Source organism: Lissotriton vulgaris, chromosome 2_1 (genome assembly GCF_964263255.1).
Source record: "Lissotriton vulgaris chromosome 2_1, aLisVul1.2, whole genome shotgun sequence".
Lineage (NCBI taxonomy): Eukaryota > Metazoa > Chordata > Amphibia > Caudata > Salamandridae > Lissotriton > Lissotriton vulgaris.
Window position 1 is genome coordinate 1291279616 of NC_141687.1, and position 23000 is coordinate 1291302615.

General features: G+C 44.0%; 1 protein-coding gene across 1 annotated transcript in view; it reads right to left on the bottom strand.

Moving 5' to 3' along the window:
• Nucleotides 1–23000, bottom strand: part of ACTR3 (actin related protein 3) — a 478950-nt gene that overhangs the window by 236315 nt on the left and 219635 nt on the right. Inside the window, exons 4-5 of the mRNA XM_086957055.1 lie at nt 15885–15995; nt 15256–15351 (exon numbers count right to left, since the gene is read on the bottom strand). Coding sequence (XP_086813181.1) covers nt 15256–15351; nt 15885–15995 — 207 coding nt within the window. The remainder of the gene's footprint in view (nt 1–15255; nt 15352–15884; nt 15996–23000) is intronic.

Consider the following 23000-nt stretch of genomic DNA (forward strand, 5'->3'; position numbering starts at 1 on the left):
CTAGAATGAGCGTCAGGGAATGCTGTTGTAGTTTGCGTACCACTAACGGAGGTAGTGAAAGAGGAGGAAAAGCGTACGCAAATAGTTTTGACCAGTTCATCCATATCGCATTGTCTTTGGACAATGGGTGTGGGTATCTGGCAGCAAAGCTTGGGCATTATGTGTTTTCGTGGGTGGCAAAGAGGTTTATCGGAGGTTGTCCCCACATTTGAAAAAACGGATGAAGAACTTGCGGTTGAAGTTCCCACTCGTGGATCTGCTGTGTTTGTCGACTTAGCAGATCTGCCATAGTGTTTTGTACTCCGGGGACGTGTTGGGCTAAGAGGAAGATCTTTAGCAGTATAGCCCATCTCCATATCTGCTGTGCTAATAGAGAGCTGCAGAGAGTGTGCCCCCCCCCCCCCCCTTGTTTATGTAGTGCATAGCTGTCATATTGTCTGTGCGGACTTGGACAGCTTTGCCTGACACTGGAGTTTGAAACGCTTTTAGGGCTAGAAATACAGCTAGCAACTCTAACTGGTTGATGTGGAGTAGCTTTAGTTGCGGCGTCTACCTGCCCTGCATGGTGAGATGCAGTAGATGAGCTACCCAGCCGGAGAGCGATACATCCGCTATCATGACTATTTGAGGAACTGGCTCTAGAAACGGTTGTCCTTTGGCAAGGTTTTTGGTGTTCCACCATTGCAGAGAACAGTAAGTACGACCGTCTACCAACACTAGGTCTATTAATTGACCTTGAGCCTGGTTCCATTGGCGTGCTAGGCACTCTTGAAGTGGACGAATTTGCAGTCTTGCGTGAGGTACTACAGATATGCAAGATGCCATCATTCCTATAAACTGCATGAACACTCGAGCTGGTAGCGAGTGCTGCAGTTTGAATTTTGTTAGGAGAGTTTGTACACTTGTTATCCTGGCTGGAGAGGGATAAGCTAGTGTTAGTTGGGTGTTTATTGTAGCGGCGAGATACTGTTGTATGTGCGCGGGTTGTAGATGCGATTTGGTGCGATTTACTGTGAATCCCAAATCGTGAAGCAGTTGAATAGTAGCATGAGTGTGTTGTACACACTGGCTGTATGAGCTGGCTTTTATGAGCCAGTCATCTAGATATGGGAAGACATGAATATGTTGTCTTAAGTGTGCTGCTACTACTGATAGGCATTTGGTAAACACCCTTGGTGCTGTTGTAACTCTGAATGGGAGCACTTTGAACTGGTAGTGTTGCCCGTCCAGCAAAAATCTGAGATTTTCTGTGCGCTGTGTGGATGGGAATATGGAAGTAGGCTTCCTTGAGACCATATGGAAGTAGGCTTCCTTGAGATCTAGAGTGACAAGGAAGTCGCTTAGAAGCAGAAGTGGAAGGACCTGTTGGAGTGTGACCATATGGAAATGATCCGACTATGTAAATGTTTAGAGGTATGAGGTCTAGGATGGGTCTTAGAGATCCGTCCTTCTTTGGTATTAGGAAATATAGGGAATATACTCCTTTGTTTTTCTGATGCTCTGGAACTATTTCTATTGCATTTTTCTGCAGGAGTGATTTTACCTCTGTCAGAGCAATGCTAAATGTTCTTGTGACATTGGACGCTGCTTGGTTAGTATGTTTGGGGGGGTAGATGTTAGTTACAGACAGTAACCTGATTGAATTATTTGGAGCACCCACCTGTCCGATGTGATGCATTCCCAGGCTGGCAGGTATTGTTGAAGTCTTCCACCAACATGAGTGGACGGGGAAGGGAGTTATTGGGCAGGGGTAGAGGCTGAGCGGGAGTAATTTTTACCTCTGCCTTTGTTATTGTTACCCCTGTAACCACCCCTTTGGTAGCCTTTGTTGTAAGTGGAATGTGTAGGGGCTTTGTATGAGGTAGAAGCTGTGTCGGACTAGTATAACCCTGGTGGCACCTCTGTAGGATGAGCGACGAAATGAACGTCTGGGAGCCTGCGACTGCAGGGCTCCCATAGATTTGGCTGTGTCTGTATCCTTTCATTTTTTCAAGTGATACATCCACGTTAGGTCCAAATAGGTGTTGCTCATCAAAGGGTTGATTAAGAATGGCACTCTGTACCTCAGGTTTGAATCCGGATATACGTAGCCAGGCGTGTCTGCGTAGTAAAACACTGATGTTAACTGCCCTAGAGGCAGTATCTGCAGCATCGAGTGCACACAGGATTTATTTATTTGAAAGTTTTATATAGCGCAAACCAGACCCTTGCGGGTATCAGAGCGCTTTACAGGGTAAGTGTCTTAGTTGCATAGGTACAAAGTGAATATCATAAGGTTCAATGCTGGTCAATGATAATATAAACATCCTAACATAGATACATCGGTATAAGGTACATAACAAAACATTCAATGTATATCAAGAGAAATATAGATACAATATTCAGGAAACCTGGCTGGATTGCTTAAGAATCCTTTTTTTAAGAGATGTTTTGTATTTGTTTTACACACAACAAGCCACAGAACTGGTAAGTGAGGTAAGGCTTCCAGCTTCAGTGTACAACACACATACACAATTGAGCTATCTCTCTTCTTTTTTAGTCCCCATTCCTTGCGCCAGAGATCACTACATTAAACTTATCTGAATCCAAAGTCCTCTGCTATTCTATCAGAAGCTAACATCAGTTAAGTGTGATCACACTTTCATGTTGGCGAGGAGTACTGCATTGTGTGCCACAAACGTTTTACACAAATATTTGAGTTTGGCTGAGATCAGTGAGATTTTGGTTGTGTTTACCCTAGGCGAGTCAGACACACTCGACCTCAACTTCGTGTTTTGCTTACCATCAATAAAATGTTGCACCCAGCGTCCAAATATCTTATGTTTTAATCGCATCAACTGAAGTTTTTTTGGTTACAAAGTAATATCTACAGCATGTGCATCAGCCAACGCTGTCTTCAAATGATTGTGCTCTGGAGATACATGTTTAGAGCACCATACTGATGTAGCAACATTACGTCCGCAGGGGCAGCGGCGGTCACTCCGTGTGAATTAGGATGTGACTGCCACCCTGGCGGTCACATCCTGTATATCTAACATTGCGGCGGGTGCTGCTTGAAGCAGTACCCGCCGCAAGGTTAAATATGCATGCTTTCCATTTGCACGCACAAAACGGCAGGCACCACGCGGTGGTGCCTGCCTGTGAGGATAGAGGTGTTTGTGATTTTCTTCCCTCTTGGATAAGCTAATTTGCTCTATCCTCGTACCTGTCAGGGAGGTGTCTCATTAATGACTATAAGGATAAACAATGGTCCAGAACCTATTTCTTTATGATCCGATTCAATCAGTACATGTTCATACAGTTATATGTTCATGGGCGTTCCTACTGAATATGCTCCAACACATATATGAACTCAGTTACTTCAAACAAAAAAGAAGAATATCACTACAACAACAGTATATCAAAGAGGAGTACAATATTTAATTCATTATCTCTAATCAAATAATTGATGATCTACAAAGTTTCTCAATGTGTTTAGATTAAAAAGGTTGCCCAAAGGAGCGTGCACAAAGGAAGTGATCAAAAGTGTGTACAGTGAATAAAGAAATAAAGGAAATTCAGGATAATAAATAGACAAGATATTCACATTAGTATTCTGTAATTACGGTCTCACAGTTTTCCGTATCAACACAACCTGGCCCACAAAGTAATAATTAATAACACCTGATATCAGAATAAACTAGATATAGACAGCCATGTCAAATCTGTGCATTTTTTTATATTGCAGATATGGGTCCAAGGTGGGAATGTTGATACGGATAACTGTGAGACCGTGATTACAGAATATTAATGTGAATATTTTGTCTATTATCCTGAATTTCCTTTCTTTCTTTATTCACTGTACACACTTTTGATCACTTCCTTTGTGCACGCTCCTTTGGGCAACCTTTTTACTCTAAAAACATTGAGAAACTTTGTAGATCATCAATTATTTGATTAGAGACAATGAATTAAATATTGTACTCCTCTTTGATATACTGTTGTTGTAGTGATATTCTTTTTTGTTTGAAGTAACTGAGTTCATATATGTGTTGGAGCGTATTCAGTAGGAACGCCCATGAACATATAACTGTATGAACATGTACTGATTGAATCGGATCATAAAGAAAAAGGTTCTGGACCATTGTTTATCCTTATCGCATTATACCCAGGTCCGTGTCCTTCTGGGTTGCCCCATTTCATTAATGGGGCATTAATGACTCTAGCTCATCATAATGTGCCCTGTCGTATCTGGCTAATAATGCCCGTGTATTTGCGATACGCCACATGTTTGCTGCTTGAGACGCTGTTCTTTTCCCTGACAAGTAGCTTGGACTCCTTATCTGGTGGTGGAGCATCACCCGATGTTTGTGAGTTTGCTCTCTTGCGGGCATTGGAAACTACAAGTGAGTCTAGTGGTACTGGACCTTTAATATATGCTGGGTCAGAGGGGGCAGCTTTATATTTTTTCTCTATACAAGGATTAATAACCCGAGTTCTGACTGGGTCTTTGAAGACTTCAGGAGTGTGCTTAATAACTCCTTTACGCATTGGTAAAATGAATGAGTACCTTTGTGCATTAACAAAGGTATTGATTAGGAAGTATTTTTCTACAGGGTCTGTGGGTATGTCTACCACATGATATTGTGCAGCCATGTGGATTAATTCATTAAACCCTATAGTGTATTCTGGTGGGGAAGGCCTCGAGGGGTATAAGTCATCCTGAGGGACATTTTGGACATCTGGGGTGGTATAATCATCCCACGGGTCAGGTGATCCTGTAGGCGTGGCTGGATCAGGTATATGACCCCCACCCATATCATCAGAGCTATCATCCCTGTTGTCATCGGGTGGTATGATCGAGGATGCTGGGGAATGCTGTGAAATAGGAGGATGTGTTGATGGTACAGGTGAAAGAGAAGGGGAAGGCAGTCTTAAGGGTGAGGTAGCCATGTCCTTCTTTAAATGCGGAGCTGGTGTGTCCAGTGGTCGCTTCTTTGAGGCCAAAATTAACTGTCCAGTAATTGGATCTTTAGCTAGAGTCTTTTGAGCAGGGTCTGGAGAAGATAAATTCTCTGCAGGAGGTCTATTTTTTGGTGCGGAGGAAGGTTTCGGCACCGAAGCGGTTTGTTTTGGTTTCTTGACAATGTCTTACCGGGAAAGCAGGAGTCTTTTTCGGCTCCGAAGCTTTTTTCAGTTCAGAGGATTTTTTCGGTTCCGGTATGGTTTTTTATCCGATGGTCTTTTCGGCTCAGGTACTTTTTTCGAATCTGAAGCGTGTTTGCTTGGTTCAGACCTGGGTTTCGGTGGCGATTGTTTAGATGTCGACGTGGAAGCTGATGATATCTTTTTTGGTGCCGATGGGTGTGAGTCGGCACCGTGGGGAGGTCGACTAGAGCCCGAGTTTCCTGAAGGCTTCAATAGCTTCTTAGCTGGGCCCGAAGGTGGGGCAGTAGAAGCAGTGTCTCGGTGTGCACCCGAGCCCGAGGGCGAGGGTGTGACCGGAGCCTTTTTTGGGTGTGTCGAGGAAGGGTTGGGGTCGACGGTCTTACTTAAAACCCGTTGAGCTGGAGTACCTTCTTCGACATCGGAATCTTCTGCCTCGGAGATGCTCCCGACGCCATGTTGTTCGGGGACGTCGACGCCCTCCTCGAAGATGTCGTCCGGAATTGGACCTGAAGATCGAGACATTGTTCTCCTGGCTCTTCGGTCCCGGATCGTCTTTTTGGAGCGGAAAGAGGCACAGGCGGAACAGTCTTTAGCCTCGTGCTCCGGGGAGAGGCAGAGGTTACACACCTCATGAAGGTCGGTGTGGGAAAACTTCGACCCACATTGAGGACACTTTTTAAATGGCATCCTTTCCATGAGCTGGAGTCGAGGCCTAGTTAGGCCCGAAGGCCGTCGTCGACTACCAGAATCAAAGTTCTCGATGTGGAGAAGGAGCGTCAACAGGAATTAGCGTTCAAAACTAGATTGTAGAAGCCGGTGAGGATTGTGCGCAGAAGGAAATCGGTTCCAACACGGAGGGCTGGAAACACATCCGAGCCCGGTGGCGGAAAAAAACTATCTAGGGATGGAGCTGATGCCCATGCGCAGTATCATCGAAAGGAGGAGTCACCTATCCCGTGACTTCCAAAGACTTTTCTACAACAAAACAAACTGCAAACATCCAGGCCCAACACTAGGTGGCCATCTATGCATAGTGTGTATCTGCAGCTCATATGCCTCGAACATTAATTTTCTATCTCAAATTCTGGGAGGGTTTGAGGTTTTTCCCTCCATTTACAAGGAGTTTGAAAGGAATATGAAGGTGCAAGATGCACAGTTTACGTACCCAAGTGGACCGTGGCCAGCCAATCATCCAGGGGGTGAAGAAGGTCACCTCCTGGTAAACACAGGCCACTACCACAGTGATCCTATTACTGAAGACGCAGGAAACAAAAATAATTGTAGCTTGAGATCCCTGAACACTGTTTGCGGACTTCTGTTGTCCCCTATTTTAGGATCTTTCTATTATAGACCTACATGTGAATGAGGAACAATACATATCTTTATTGGCATGTATAGACAGAGCAGAAAGAATATGCCTCTCTATGGCCAACTTTAACTACATCTGTCCAAGAAATAGTTCAACCAGTGGAATAACAAAACTGTGCTAAGATGGTTTTGTTCAACTGAAGAACTTGGAGTAAAATACTAGGTTCTGCTAATCTTGGAATGCAATTTGAAAGCCCCATCATTCAAACAATTTTTTAACATATGTCATGAGCCTTTGAGAGACCGGACAGGAATGAGGAGGATGTAGAGTGACCCACACGTGTAAAATGTGTCTTCATCAGAAGTGTCCCTGCCCTGGGAGATTGACTTCCAGAACTAATCTACCAGCATGCATCTAGGAGACCAAGAATTCAGGGGTGAAGCATTACTTTTATGTCTTTTGCTTAATGGGCAGTTTGCCTACTTCTTTATCCAGGTGCCATTAGCACAGTGTTGGTAGTTTATGAAGCTTTAAAGGAAAAAAACTCCTGGAGGCATGAGTAGTATTCTCATAGTAAAAAGCCATTCGCCCTGGAAAGCTCAGAGGAAGCTAGGAAATAATGTCCAAGAACTTGGCGCAGTGATCACAGACATTTTTGGTAAGACGTTTGTTGAAGGGCTTCACAAACATTTTGATTCTATCAAAAGGAAGGTCTAACATTTTCTTCTAAGCCTCCTGCAAAGGGTATTGTCATCTCTGCTGCATACACCCAACCAGAGGTCCCTGACTAGGTACTGAAGCGCTTTGTGGCAACTAACACTGCTCCGAACCCAAGATTAGAGTTTAATAGGAAGTAGATTAGTAGGAAGCTAGTTTTTTCCTTGTGCATTAATTTTTTTAGGTGTAGTAGGGATAGGAATGGATTTGAACGGGGAAGTAGTAATTTGTTTTCATAAGTAGTGGTCATGTGTGCATATGAATTGGAAGAAATGACTAAAAAGTGGAGGGGGGAAGTTGGAGAAGGAGGTTTGGGAGTTAGTAAGGTATAGTGTGCAGAGTCCAGTGGAACCCCAAAGGTAGGCAGAGGTAAAAGTAGATAATTCCTTACTCTCTACTTGTGGTAGTGTGGGCGAGCAATAAGGTTTTATCAGAGGGTAGTGCTATGCATGTACTGTACACACTCAGGCAAGATGTGATGTCACACACTCAGACTAATTTGTTTGTATAAAAATATTAGTTATATTTGTTTTCTAGAACCAAGCAAGCCTGGCACAGGTAAGTGTAAGTGGTACTTTTTAGGGCAGGTTGAACAATACAAGCAAGCTGAATGAAAATGACTGTTACAAGTTTGCAAATGCTTTGAATACAGTTGAAATTACTGTTAGATTCCTTTATGAATTACTTTTTCTACTTAGTGTGATATGCCTCGATATCACACTGGGACATTTCCTAGAGATAAGGTAAGCAAAGCAGTTTTATATATTTGGGTTTTCCTAGAGTTCCATACACACCGACTCCACACTTAGAGCAATTTTCAAGAATAGGAGTCTATGCAATACGATAAGTACTTGGTTGTGGGAGTTCGGTTTCTGGGGTTAGAGCCAGGGTTCCCTCATGATCAAGGATGCACTCTCTCAGCACCCTCCACGGCACTAGGGCAGCCGGGTGCAGAGTGCTGAGGCCCAGTGTTATCCAATGGGGGATAGGGTGCCTCCGGTTGGTGGCTGCTCATGAGCAGGCCACAAGGTTGTGGGAGTATAGCTACTGGTGTTTGGTTCAGGGTAATCTAAGTTAGCACACAACGGCACAGGGGAAGCTGGGTGCAGGGTGCTGTTTTGGCGCCGGGAGCCCTGTTTATTTCAATGGGGATTCTACTGTTAAAACAAACAGTGCAGGCTCTGGGACGAAGACCTTCTGGAGGTGACCAACTGTTGGAGAGGTAAGTTGGGATGCGGGGACACTATTGGTTGGGCCACCCAAGGCTGTGGGAACTCTGGTGCAGGGGTGTCTTTGGGAGTCAGGTTTTCTTTACCAGCTCCAGTCGCAGTCAGGGGGATCCTCCAGAAGGAGGCTACAGGCATGATTGGAGAATCGATCTCAGGTCAGGATCGCCAGGGAGACCTTCTTGTGATGTTGGGCCACTCGAACTTGGGCCATGAGCGTCGGGTGCAGAGTGGTGCAGACTTGCGGATTTCGCTGGAGCCAGAGTCCGTGGGTGAGCAAATCTGGTGCTCACAGGGGACAAAGTCTTGGTTTGGGAAGGCAGGGCAGGTCCTTCGGGATTTTGGAGGCTGCTGCTGCCTGCAGGACACACCGGGTTTTCGCTGTACCTGGTTCGAGGTGGGGACAGGCTGGGGGCAATTCAGTGGACGGCGTCCTCCTAGTTCAGCATGCCTTCTTTGGTCCTTCTTCTGGTCTGTTTGTGTCTGAGGAGGCAAGGTTCAGGGTATCCTCAAAGTACTAAATTTAGCGGCGTTACAGGTAGGTACAATTCGGGACCAATGGGTCCATTCCTTGGGGTGAGTACACTCCCTATGATGACACCCCCAGTGGGAGGGGAGCATATGCCTCTCTGGTAGGCTGGGGGCCCCCCATCTGCACGTTGGCAGGGAAGAGTTTTGCTACAGCTCGCGCCCCTCAACGGAGTGGTGGGGGATGGCAAAGGTTGGTTTTCCCGTCGATTCTCGCACCCAGAGTGGGAGTCCGAACCGGTGGGGGTCAGTGACTGGAAGCAGCAAATGGATGGGGAGCTCACAAAGGCAGCAAGCCTTTGAAGTTCCCCCTTCGCGGACCCTGCCCATCCTGGGTGAGGAGGCTTGACACCTCGTCCAGGATGTGCATTGTTTCAAACCCCCAGAGCAGCAGGCTCTCGAGCCAAGGATCCAGAAACATGCCTGGTTGTGACAGCTAGCAAGGAGCCACACAGCCAGGACACTAGTTAGGTCGTTTTTCAGAGGGCCTCTCTAATATTGTGCTATGAGTGCATTTTACAGTAAATCCCATACTGGCATCAGTGTCCTGAGAAGTTTGATACCAAACTTCAGTTTTCAGTAAAGCTATTATAGTGCTGTGGAGCTCGTAATGACGAACTCCCAGCACCATATACTCTTAATGGCATTACTGCACTTAAAATGGCTAGGAATTGGTTTAGACACTGTAGGGGTGCAGGGCTCATGCACCTGTAACCTCACCACTGGTACAGTGCACCCAGCTAGAGGTGTGGCTTACCTATGCCAGAGCAGTGGGTCGCAGGCATGGCACACAGATGTGTGCCATGTCGACTCTTCACTTTGTTCTGCACCAAATCACGCAGGTTGCAATGGCAGTATGTGTGTGCACGGTAAAGGGTCTCTAAGGGTGGCACAATAAGTGCTGCAGTTCTTAAAGGCCTTCCCTGGCCACAGTGCCCTTGGTACTTATGGTAACATTTACAAGGGACTTACATGTGGCCAAAGAATGGGAAATGGGTTTTGTATCAATGCAGTTTAGGGAAAGAACATAGGCCCTGGGTACCTGGTTGGCAAGAACCCACTGCACACTCAGTTAAAGCACATCAATAGATTGGCAAAAAGTGGGGGAACCATGCAAAAAGAGGGCACTTTCTTAAAGATACAAGCCTGACTACAAGACTGGAAAAATCCTTTGGAACTTGACTAGGTCTGGGGTTAATGAAAAGAATATCTAATGTGTGTCCAACGCTGTGTATGAGATTAGGAGCGAGCTGTTATAAGTCATTTGTATGTAGGCCATATAGGATTGTTCTGTGGTAAGGCATATTCGGTTTTTCAAACCATACGTGGGTGTGACCAAGGATGCGCAGGTTTGAGTATATTGTAAGAAGGTTAGAGATTGAGTACAACAATGTGTCTGGAAATGTTCAGTGGTAATCTGGAATGGCCTCACAACCTTATAAAGAAATATCCTCTGTTTTGGACAGATTTGCGGTTTCTTTAAATAAGACTGCTAATACACCTCTTTCGCCTATGCAGTTTTGTGTAACAGGGTGATATCCTTGTAGGTCAGATTAATGCAATACCGGTATCCTACCTTTGCTCTGCCACATTTCAGTTATAAAAATTATGTCAGCCTCTGTGTCCATCAATAGATCAAACATATGGCACTTGTTTTTTTTAATTAAACAAGCATTTATCAGTAGGCTGTCTAAATAATGTATTTTGGAGGGGATGTGAGGTTGTGCTGCAGGAGAGGGAGCATTGTCCAATGAAGTTGTGGGTGTAATTAACAGTTGGAAGACAGAGAAAATATTGTGTTTATCATTATTGTCCTTCAAAAACGTTAGAGGACTTTGTTTGGGTTTGGTTGCATAGGTGGTGGAGAGTGTACTTGAAATAGAGCAGTTTGCCTGTGGTGTTGTTTGTGAAACGTAGGTTTGTTTTGCGACAGACAAGGGGATGCAAGATTATGATAGTGTTGCGGAGTTGCTTTATTATGTACATGTTGAATGCGTGATTGGTGTATTTGATGCATGAAGAGTGTGAGAAAGATGCATTCAAATGTGTTATTTATGCTGGTATTCATAGAAGAATGAGTGCATGTATGCAAGGATATTGAGAAGTTTTTGAATGTGTGAGATTTTGTTTAGATACATTTTGCATGTGCGTTTGGTTCTATTGAGCGGTAGTATTATCTTATATTTTATTATTGAAATGAGGTGAAGGTTTTGAGTGTGAAGTACTGGTAGGTTGTTGAAGTAGATTGGGGTATGATTGTGTGAGTAGAATATCTGGGTAGTGTGAGTGGGAAAATATTTGTTTTGAGACGTGGTTGTAGGCTGACTAGGGGGATGAGTTTGCCTTATTGATGGAGTGTTGAAAGTGTTGTGATTGGTCGTGAGGGAGAAGCAAAGGATGGTTGAGTGGCAAAGCAGTAAGATAGATAGCTGAAGGAAGAGTCAGAACAGACACGCCATCGAACTCTGGAACCTCCTCGACACCACAGCTCCTGACGTTGCCTTCCTCACGGAAACCTGGATGAACGACTCCTCAGCGCCCGACATCGCCATCGCCATCCCAGAGGGCTACAAGATCACCCGGAGGGACCGCACCGCCAACCAGATGGGAGGAGGCATCGCCATCATCCACAGAGACACCATCCACATCACGGCCAACACCGACGACACCCTGACTACCGCCGAACACCTACACTTCCAGATCCACACCGACCCGAAGACCACCCTCAGAGGCACCCTGATCTACCGACCCCCGGGACCTCGTACACAATTCACCGAGGACATCGCCGACTTAGTCAGCCCGCATGCCCTCCCCTCCGCTGACTACATCCTCCTGGGGGACATCAACTTCCACCTGGAGAACAACAACGACCGCAACACCATCACCCTGCTCGACAACCTCGCCACCCTCGGTCTCAAGCAGCTGGTGTCCACCCCCACCCACCTCGCCGGACACACACTCGACGCAGTCTTCTCATCCAGCAAAGACATCGCCTTCAGCCACGCCACAGGACTCCACTGGACGGACCACAGCTGCGTCCACTTCACCTTCAGAAGAACGACGATCCACCACCACCAGCAACAGGTTGCTCGAAGAAGCTGGAACAAGATCACAGCCGACCAGCTTGCCGCTTCCCTGAGCCAGCAGCCTCCCGCCAGCTCAGCGAACCCCAGCCAGGCCGCCGACAACCTCACAAAATGGATCAGCAACTGCGCGGACGAACTCGCCCCACTGAGGACCCCGCCCAGCAGACCCGGCAGCAAGAAGGCCCCATGGTTCACCGACGAACTCAAGAGCTCCAAGAAGAAATGCCGAGCCCTCGAGAAAGCCTGGAGAAGGGAACCAACACCGGACAACATGACCACCCTCAAGCTTGCCACCCGGAAGCACCACCAACTGATCCGCGCCACCATGAAAACTGCATTCAAGGACAGGCTGGACAACAACGCACACAACTGCAAGGAACTCTTCAACATCGTGAAAGAGCTCTCCAACCCCAACGCCGGAAACGACATCACCCCTTCGCAAGACCTCTGCAACTCCCTCGCCACCTACTTTCACAACAAGATCGCGGACATACACAACAGCTTCAGCACTCAACCGACGCACGCCACGACCGCACCAACGCCCCCCACCACCACCCTCCGCGCCTGGACCCCGATCAGCATCGAAGACACCGTCCGCATGATGAACTCCATCCACTCCGGATCTCCGACCGACCCCTGCCCTCACCACGTCTCCAACAAGGCCGACGCTGTCATCGCACCCCACCTGCGGGACATCATCAACAACTCCTTCGACACCGCCACCTTCCCGGAGAGCTGGAAGCACGCTGAACTTAGCGCTCTACTAAAGAAACCAACAGCGGACCCCACCGAACTCCAGAATTACCGCCCCATTTCGCTCCTCCCGTTTCCAGCCAAAGTCATCGAGAAGACCGTCAACATACAGCTGGCCGCCTGCCTCGAGACGAATGGATCCCTCGACCCCTCAGTCTGGCTTCTGAGCCAACCACAGCACCGAGACCGCCCTCATCGCTGCCACCGACGACATCCGAGCCCTGATGGACAACGGAGAAACAGCGGCCCTCATCCTCCTAGACCTCTCCGCGGCATTCGACACTGTCTGCCACCGCATCCTAGTGCAGCGCCTCAGCAACGTCGGAATCCAGGAGAAGGCACTGGAATGGATCATCTCCTTTCTCGACGGAAGAACACAGAGTCCGACTACCACCGTACAAGTCAGAGGCCACCGAAATCATCTGCGGCGTCCCTCAAGGATCCTCGCTGAGCCCCACCCTCTTCAACATGAGCCCCCTCGCGGCCATCGCACGCCAACACAACCTCAACATCATCTCCTACGCCGACGACACCCAGCTGATCCTCTCCCTGACCAACGACCCAGCCGCCGCCAGAGCCAACCTTCACGAAGGGATGAAAGACGTAGCCGAGTGGATGACAACCAGCCGCCTGAAACTGAACTCGGACAAGACGGAAGTCCTCATCCTGGGCTGCTCGCCCTCCGCCTGGGACGACTCCTGGTGGCCCCCCGCCCTGGGCACCGCACCCAAACCGACAGACCACGCACGCAACCTGGGCTTCATCCTGGACTCCTCCCTCTCCATGACCAGACAGGTCAACGCCGTCTCCTCGTCGTGCTTCAACATCCTGCGCATGCTACGTTAGATCTTCCGGTGGATCCCCACCGAGACCAGGAAGACGGTCACCCAGGCCCTCGTCACCAGCCGACTGGACTACGGCAACGCCCTCTACGCCGGAACCACCGCCAAGCTCCAGAAGAGACTCCAGCGGATCCAGAACGCCTCGGCCAGACTCATCCTTGACATCCCACGACACAGCCACATCTCCGGACATCTGAGAGACCTGCATTGGCTCCCCGTCAACAAAAGAATCACCTTCCGTCTCCTCACCCACGCACACAAAGCCCTACACGATCAAGGCCCAAGCTACCTCAACAACCGCATCAACTTCTACGCTCCCAAACGCCACCTCCGATCAGCCAGTCACCCCCTCGCCGCCGTCCCCCGCATCCGGAGAACGACAACAGGAGGAAGGTCCTTCTCCTACCTGGCCGCCAAGACCTGGAACTCCCTCCCGACCGACCTGCGCCTGACCCAAGACCACCTCTCCTTCAGGAAGAAGCTCAAGACTTGGCTGTTCGAGCAGTAGCAGCAACCCCCCCCCCAAGCGCCTTGAGACCCTCCGGGTAAGTAGTGCGCTCTATAAATGTCTTTGATTGATTGAAGAGTTCAGAGGGGTGCGGCAAGGGTATTTATTGCTAGGAGTAGGAAAAGAGTAGTGAAGGCGTTTTGTTTAGAAATGGTGGGAGTTGTGTTTGATTTGGTTGTGGACAACTTCGGTTTTGATTGTGTTGTAGTATCAAATTGTGGTTTGTGTAGGGAGCGTTTGGGTGTAGGGGTAAAAGGTTATGTAGAGGTACAATATACAATGGAGACTAGAGTTTGGTGTGCAAGTGAAGAGTGGGTAGACCACATTTGTTGGAGGAGAGTAGTGTGTGTTTATTGTGAGCTTGTGTGGCTGCCTGTGTTTGTTAGCTGGAGTGTGGTTGCAGAATACGAAAAGAGCAGCATCTGTCTCTCTGCCCTAACCAGCTCTAAAAGGCCCAAACCAGCAATTTCCCTGTCCTCTCTGCCCTTAGATGATATGCCCTGGGCTTGTAAAAGTAGGTACCGAGGACTCTGACCATTTCTCAGGCTCTGCTGCAGGCCCATCCAAGTAGTTGTCAAGCAGCCCCCAAATGCGTACAGATGGAGGAGGGTTGTGGTCAGCTTTCTAATCCACAATCAGTGTCTGGGAGAGCAGGTAGTAAGAGAAATGGAAGAAGGAAGGAAAAACAAGGTCTAGCAGCAGTAAACCAAAGGTTAATGGTGGACAGAATTGAACGAATTGGCAAACTTTTACAGTTACCACAAGCACGGTCTGTTACAAGAAGTACTGCAATATAGCTCTGAAAACGTGATTTGCTTACAGTCTAAAGAGTAAACCACTCTTGGCCTGGCAAGTACCACTCAAGTAGCAAGACTGTTAAGGTACAAGTTTAAAATATTCCCCTCTACACACTAACAAAATCTAGGCTAGGCCTAAGTAAAACAAAATAAATTGTGATGGGTTTGTTGAGACTTGTGAACAATTTTTTTCGTATATCGCCAGCATGCCAATCAGTACTTTAAACAAGTTCGGCCTTAAAAAATCTAACCAAGCATTTTGAACATTGAAAAACGTAATTTTGTGCAACACAAATACAATATAAATTCAAAAGGAGTTATATTAAAAACGATTTCAGTACCTGAACAGCGATGTACAAGCCAGGAACATTGAAGGATTCAAACATAATTTCAGCAGTGTATTCCCTGTTTTCTGGCGTATTTAAAGGCGGCTCAGTCTATTGTGTTAAAGAAAAAACTTTCTTAAATAAACAGACATGCTTTAAATTTCCAGTACGAATTTTAAGCAGTTGATGTACGTATAATTCAGCCCAACATGGTAGGCATATTAGAACAAATAATGACCATCACTACTGCATTGAACAGCAATAGGGGAATTGCAAATATTTACTTGCTTTCATGGAAAATTGCTGAAAAAATATGGTGAAGAGCAGAAACAATATTATAGAGTAAACAAATGGTAATGAGGCACACAAAAAGAATGCAAGATGAATGGCAGCAGGCTTATCAGATGATGAACAGGCCTTCTGAAACAAACCCAGTTATGTAAAAGTTTATCCTGACAAAGAACGAAGGAAAAGGAATTTAAAGGCAGTTAAACTGCTAAACTCTGCCTCTGAGAAAAACTGTCAAACTGTTTCCATGACTTGGTAAGAACATTAAGAAAATCAGATGAATACAAAGGTGCCAACGATATAATTTTATACCACTGTTGCAAACTTCATTTTATTAATAGGGAAGGTATACCTACCAAGAGAAAATAATGATCTTCTGGCTCTGCTCTTAAATATTTAAAGATAACTTGTTCCATAAATCTTTCCATCAAGTCCCAATCTTCAACAATACCATGACGGATAGGCCACTGAAAAAAATTAAAACAAAAAGCATTTGAAAAGTTCGACAAAACAAATATTTTTATAAGATAGTGATAAAGTGAGCATTTCATAAAAAAATTATTCGCTAAAAACAAACCACTAAAGGGTGCATGAGTAAACCCTAAAATTAAAACTATGCAACAATCAACGACCATACTCAGATTTTTACATGCTACTCTTGTTTCTTTATTGGTTAGGTTTCAAGATTTTCACACTGTAAAACTTCTCCCATGCAAACTAACAGATTGCTCCTTTTGTAATGAGTAATTTGTTGAAAAATGTGTGCATATATTCATTATTTGAGTATACTTGGAAACTAGAGGTTCCTATTTAATCTACCCAAAAACAAGATAACGAGCTTCCAACCATACTGTAGAGAATGCATGAACCTTTAAGAGATGCCTGCTTTCACTTGATTGTTTTTAGTTACTAAATGTTTCAGAGGGCGGTGTATAACTATGAATCCCACAACGACCTTCTCTATAACATGGTTGGAAACCCTGCAGACCACATTTTACTAGTCTATGAGAGGGTTCAACATAGCAAAGGCTAATAAATCATACAATTACAATAACCAAGGAAATTGAGTGTTATGTATTCTTTTCTGCACAATTGTAAGAAAAAAAGCCAACATAGAAAAAGTGCCTAAAATATTTCATATGATGTTTTGAAGTAACGTATAGTTTCAATATGTACTTTCAATCAACCATTGTCTGCAGAAATATATGGTTCAGTTTAAAGTATATTACCTACTGGCGGTCGCCAGTAGGTAGTTATAGTTAGGATAATTTTCAATGTTAAATCTCAACATTCTATTTTGAATAACTTTGGCGCCGGTTGACGAATCTGCCTGAAATTTTCAGGAAAATGGTCTCATGGCGGTCCGGTCTTTCCCTGAAAGTTTGGGGGGGATTCGTCAAGCGGGGGCCGAGATAAAAGGGGGGTCCCAAAACGCGTTTTCCCCATGTTAATTTCCATAGGGCGGTCGATTTCACTTTTAGCTCGAACGGCTGAATGGATTTCCACCAAACTTGGCAAAATTGTAGGGACTGGTAGCCCGATGTGCCTTTGCTATGTCTCAAGATATGTGCTCCAGTGGATTTTGAGTAATTTAGGTTCAAAAAAATATATATATCTATAGCCGCGCTCCGGTGCGCGCACCGGAGAGCGCTCGAGGCGCGACACGCGACTTGCGCGCAGGAAGCTGATTGGATCTCAGTTGTCTGTAAACATTCTAAACAGTCTGGAGCGGCCGCCATCTTGTGTCTCGGTAAAATCGAGACACAAGAGGTGGCTAAAAGAAAGGGGGAAATGACAATAAGGGGGAAGAGTACACCCCCTCTGACCCCCTAGTTTTGATGTGGGGGCCATTAAAGGGCCCCGCGGGGCCTCAAAAAAAAATTATTTTTTTTCGATTTCCGCGGGGGGCGCACCCGGTACGCGTACCGGGGAGCTTACTGAGGAGCGTACTAAGGAGAAAAAAAATGACAGATTTTTTTCACAAAAAAATGCATTTTTTTATAAATTAGAGGTAGTTCTGAAAAGAACTTTTTTTTTTCTTCTTTTTGTTGTTTTATATTTTTTTGTGTTTTTTGAACTTTTTGAACTTTTTTTGGCTTTTTAAAACAATTTTATAATTTTTTTGGATTTTTGTCAAGGGAAAAACAAAAAACAGGAATTCAAAAACGGCTCAACAGGAGCAAAAAAATGTGAAAATTTAGGGACTGTCAGGGCAGCGGTGTTGCTGTTTCTTTAGGGCAATAAGTTCAACACTCTGCTCCCCATAGCAGAGCAGTTCGTTACACTCCGTGCACAGAAATTTGATGCCTGCAAACTCTGGCTGTATGTTAGGGACCATTCTTCTACGGGATGGTCCCGAAGGTGTTGCTCCACCAGTGGAGGTGCTGCCGCCATCTGTGGGTAATTTCCGTGCCAGGTCTCTGACACTCTCCCTCGCAAAGTTGTTTGGGTGTCTTCTTTTGACATGCCTGATTAAATTGGCATTACCAAAACTATATTTTTTCAGAGGATTGCCTCTGGATAAAGTACTCCCACATATTTTGCAGGTTACTTTTGGAGCGTTGACTTTTTTTTCACCTTCAGGGATGTTATAAAATTTCCAGATGAAATGGATTTTTTTCTTCTCCGTAGGAGGGTCCTCATCTACAAATGCATCTGAATCACTGCTGGATGACTCTCTTGCAGCCATTGCTGTAGATCAGGAAAGTAGGAGATGAAGATAGTACACAGAACAGCTCTTGCTCTCTCCAAGTACAAAGCAATAGTGAAGGAAATGGGTGGGGATTTCATTCTTTGTAAAAAAAACTGTTAGCAACCAATGAAAAGTGTTATTTTAGGGTCACATGACCCGACGCGCTTACGCTGCGCGCTTCGGAGCACTTCCGGTGCGTTTACGCGGCGCGAGCGGAGGCGCTTCCGGGGCGCAAACGTGGCGCGATCGTAGGCGCTTCCGGGTGCGTTTACGCGGCGCGATTTGAGGCGCTTCCGGGGCGCACATATGACGCGACCGTAGGCGCTTCTGCGTGCGTTTACGAGGCGCGAGCGTAGGCGCTTCCGAGGGCACTTACGTTGCGCGCCGAAGTGATGTCATCAAACTTTTACAGAAATGCATAATCATTTTCCTTATTAAAAAAAACTGATTTTATTTGTATAGTACGAAAAGTTTTGCATTATTATTATCTTTTCATTCATATTTTTTTTCACGAGCGACAATAGCGCTCCGGGTGCGCTTTCTGCTAAGCTCACCGGAAAGCTTACGGGAGCGCTTAGCTGAAAGCTTCTCGGAGCGCGCACCAAGAGCGCAAAAAAAAAAAATATATAAAAAAAAGAATACTTACAAAAAAACAGCAAATTGTAAAAAAAAAAAGGATACAAACTCGATATAGAAAGGAATTAGCATTTAAAAAACCTATGAAATTCACTGAAAAAACCATAGGTTTCACACCAGTTATAGTTAGGAATTAGCATTTAAAAAACCTATTAAATTCACTGAAAAAACCATAGGTTTGACCCCAGTTATAGTTAGCTGGAAATTTTACTGATATAAAACCATTGAAATTCACACGTTATAGTTAGTCGGACTCACTATAACTTGCGCGTGCAATGCACTGCTGATGACATCACATATTACATCACTCATGACATGGTCAGTGACATCACTCATGACATCACTGATGACACCATCCAGTGAATATGTGCCTTTCTGAAAAAGTAAATATTAGTGAGTAATGTTTAAATATTTAAATATATATATTAGTGTTTTACTTTGTGTATAAGTGGCTACATGTGTTGGTAAGTAGCTACATGCGTATGTATATGGGTTATTAGATGTTTCTCTTAGTATCAGTATGAGTGTCTATATGGTTTGGTGGGGGTATTACTTAGCACATAGATGCATGAGTGACTGACTCTCTGTTTCTATGTGTTTTGAAGACAGCATATGTACAGGACTGTATGGGTGGATGAGTGTCTATATGTGTTTGTTAGTGAGTGAATGACTGTCTCACTAGTGTCTTTATCAGTAACTACATATGTTTTAATCTAGTATATATGAATATTGATGTATATAAGTGAGTATATGTGAGAGTAAGAGATTGTAAGAGTTCCTGTTTAAATAAGTATGTGTTTCTATAAGTGATTGTTTAAGAGAATAAATATGTGTAATTTTAAATAGAAGTAAGGTGGAAGTGTGTGTATAACTCTATATTCAAATAAATGGATGTCCAATAGTTTATTTGCACGTGTGAATATGTGTGTGAGTAACTTTTGGATGAATGTCGGTGTGTAACAGGATGTATAGGTGTATCACTTCATATGATGAGTGAGTATATGTATGAGTGACTATATAGAACTGTTGGTGAATGAGTGGATGTGTATATAGATAGTGGAATTACTGAATTGCTTGTTGTAACTGATATAGGTATCTCCATTTTTTTAAAAATTTCAGTTTCTATTTTTGAATATGTGTCTCAAGGGTTACATTATAGTGAAAGGAGGTCTGTCACTATGTCACAAGGATGGTGTCATGAGTGATGTCACTGACCATGTCATGAGTGATGTAATATGTGATGTCATCAGCAGTGCATTGCACGCGCAAGTTATAGTGAGTCCGACTAACTATAACGTGTGAATTTCAATGGTTTTATATCAGTAAAATTTCCAGCTAACTATAACTGGGGTCAAACCTATGGTTTTTTCAGTGAATTTAATAGGTTTTTTAAATGCTAATTCCTAACTATAACTGGTGTGAAACCTATGGTTTTTTCAGTGAATATATATATATATATATATATATATATATATATATATATATATATATATATATATATATATTGTTGTTTAACCTGCTGCATCAATTGGTCATTAACTACATGAGTGTCTATATTAGTTATTGATTAGTTGGCCGAGTATTTGTAAGGGAGACTGAGTGTATCTGTGGTTGGGTGGGGGAGTTGTAACTCTATGCATAGATGTGTGAGTGGTTGATTGTCTAGGCATATGGGTTTAGGAGTATTTATGGAAACAGTTGTTTGGGTGTCTGTGTTTATTTGTGTGTTGGTAAGTGAATATATGTCAGTGGTACATCTCCAATAAAGTAGAAAAATAAAAGGCATTGTATATGAGCGTTGGTGTATATAAATAAGTATACGTAAGAGTTGGTGATTGTGAGAGTAACTGTATTAATGAGTGTATAATTGTAAAAGTGATTTTTTAACATAGTGACTATGATTTACTATGTGTATTTATAAATCAGGTGTTGTGTGTTAAACTGTGTAGGATAGTAACTTAAGTGTGATTGATTATTTTCATGAGTGAGTAGCATCACTGCATAACCGACTAGGATGACTGCTGATGTATCAATGTCTATATAGGTTGATAGTGTTAGCATTGATCAGTGACTGCATGTATACGTGATTCTGTGGGTGAATGGACAGTTGTGTGTGTGTAGACTTAGGAATCATTGAGTGCATTTGTAGTAACTGGTATATGTGTGTCAATGCTTTCAAATGTGGTATTCTGTATTTTACAGTGAGTGATCAAAGGTTATACTAGTGTATGATGAGGTGTATCAGAGTGTCACGTGGATGAGGTAATCAGTGATGTCATTTGAGATGTCATCAGTGATGTCACTGACTATGTCATGAATGATGTAATATGTGACATTATCAGCAGTGCATTGCCGGCGCGAGAGTTATAGTTAGCACAACTAACTATAACTGAGGAATTTCTATGGTTGTGTACGAGTGAAATGTCCAGCTAACCATAACACTCATAAAAACCTATGTTTTTTTCAGTGAATTTCATCGGTTTTTTAAATGCTAATTCCTAACTATAACGTCTCTGAAACTTATGGTTTTTTCAGTGAATATATATATATATATATACACACATATATATATATACATACACATATATATATATATATATATACATACACATATATATATATACATACACATATATATATATACATACATACATACATACATACATACATATATATATATATATATATATATATATAATGAAGGGTTATTTGTTTTTAGGTTAAACCCTAAAATTCTTGCACACCCAAACATACATTATATATGCACGTATTTCACTGAATCAAACAGTTAAATGTTAGTATTTGATCGGCAAGAAACAAAAGAAAAACTGACATTCACAAGTTATGGAGTAACCCTGGGAGTAGGACTATGCTACACTCGCGGAGCGTGCGTAGTTTGTGCAACTACGCGCGATGCGAATTGCACGAACATATACCTCCCGGCGAGATTCTCAACGCGGGGCGGTAAGGTTTCTCATTGCGAGTGGTCGCGTATGCTCGCAACCGCTCGTGATGAGAAACTACCAGTCCGCGTTGAGAAAGCTGCCACTCGAGTACATATTACTTGAGCGGCAGAAAACGACCGCTTGCACTGTGCAAGATGCCGTTTGCAATGATTGCCGAGTGCAAACAAGAATCCGGCACTGTGCAATCAGTGCGAACAGCATTTTCCCTACCGCACTGCGCAGCGCTACTACGCGAACTATGCCCAGGGTTATTATGATCTATATGAAAGAACAATTCCCAACAGGTATCAATTTAAGGCAGTTAAATGATGTATGCAGTCAGCATTACATATAAAAGAAACAAGGAGACTCTCTGGTTGACATCTCAGCGCAACTTTATGGCGCATTTAACGTTTTTGGTTCTTGGAAAATTGTTTGATACAATGATTTAAGTGACAAACTAAATCTTGTGGAGCCACCACTGTATATTTCTTTGTCACCTTGCGCCGTTCACGCTGTTCACGTTCAGCACTTGCATCATCACCTTTCACCAATTGTATATATCACCACTCACCAAGTGCCTTCGGGTTGTCACATGATTTTCTCTGTACAGTGCAACCTAACTGTATTCCCATGTGAAACACCCTCCTTTGAATTGTTGAATAACAAGCTCTTAAACCATATGATCTCCTTGTTTCTTTTATATGTAATGCTGACTGCATACATCATTTAACTGCCTTAAATTGATACCTGTTGGGAATTGTTCTTTCATATATATACCCGACACCCATCCCGACCTGGTTTATGGGTCTTACTCCTGTTTTTTCACAGGGTTATTATGGAGCACAAAGCACAATACACACTATAACTCACATCTCACCATGTCTTGCTCTTGGTAGGAAACTATTTTTTTAAATGACATTAGATAAGTAGTCTACTGAGCATGGTAAGGAGCGTCAAATAGCAACACAGTCGATGAAACTTTTATTACACCAATTTATCTTTGCCCTCCGCTGACAGATCTGCTCAAAACTCAGCATGAACAGAAATCTTAATTTGCAAAATGTCTGTCACATTTTGTGCAGATTCAAATGATGTCAAATTTGGTTAGCAAATTAAAAAAAAATTACCCACTCTTTAAATCTACCCAGCATTTCTGGACATGTATCAACTGAGAAAGCCAGGACTAGGCTAAACAT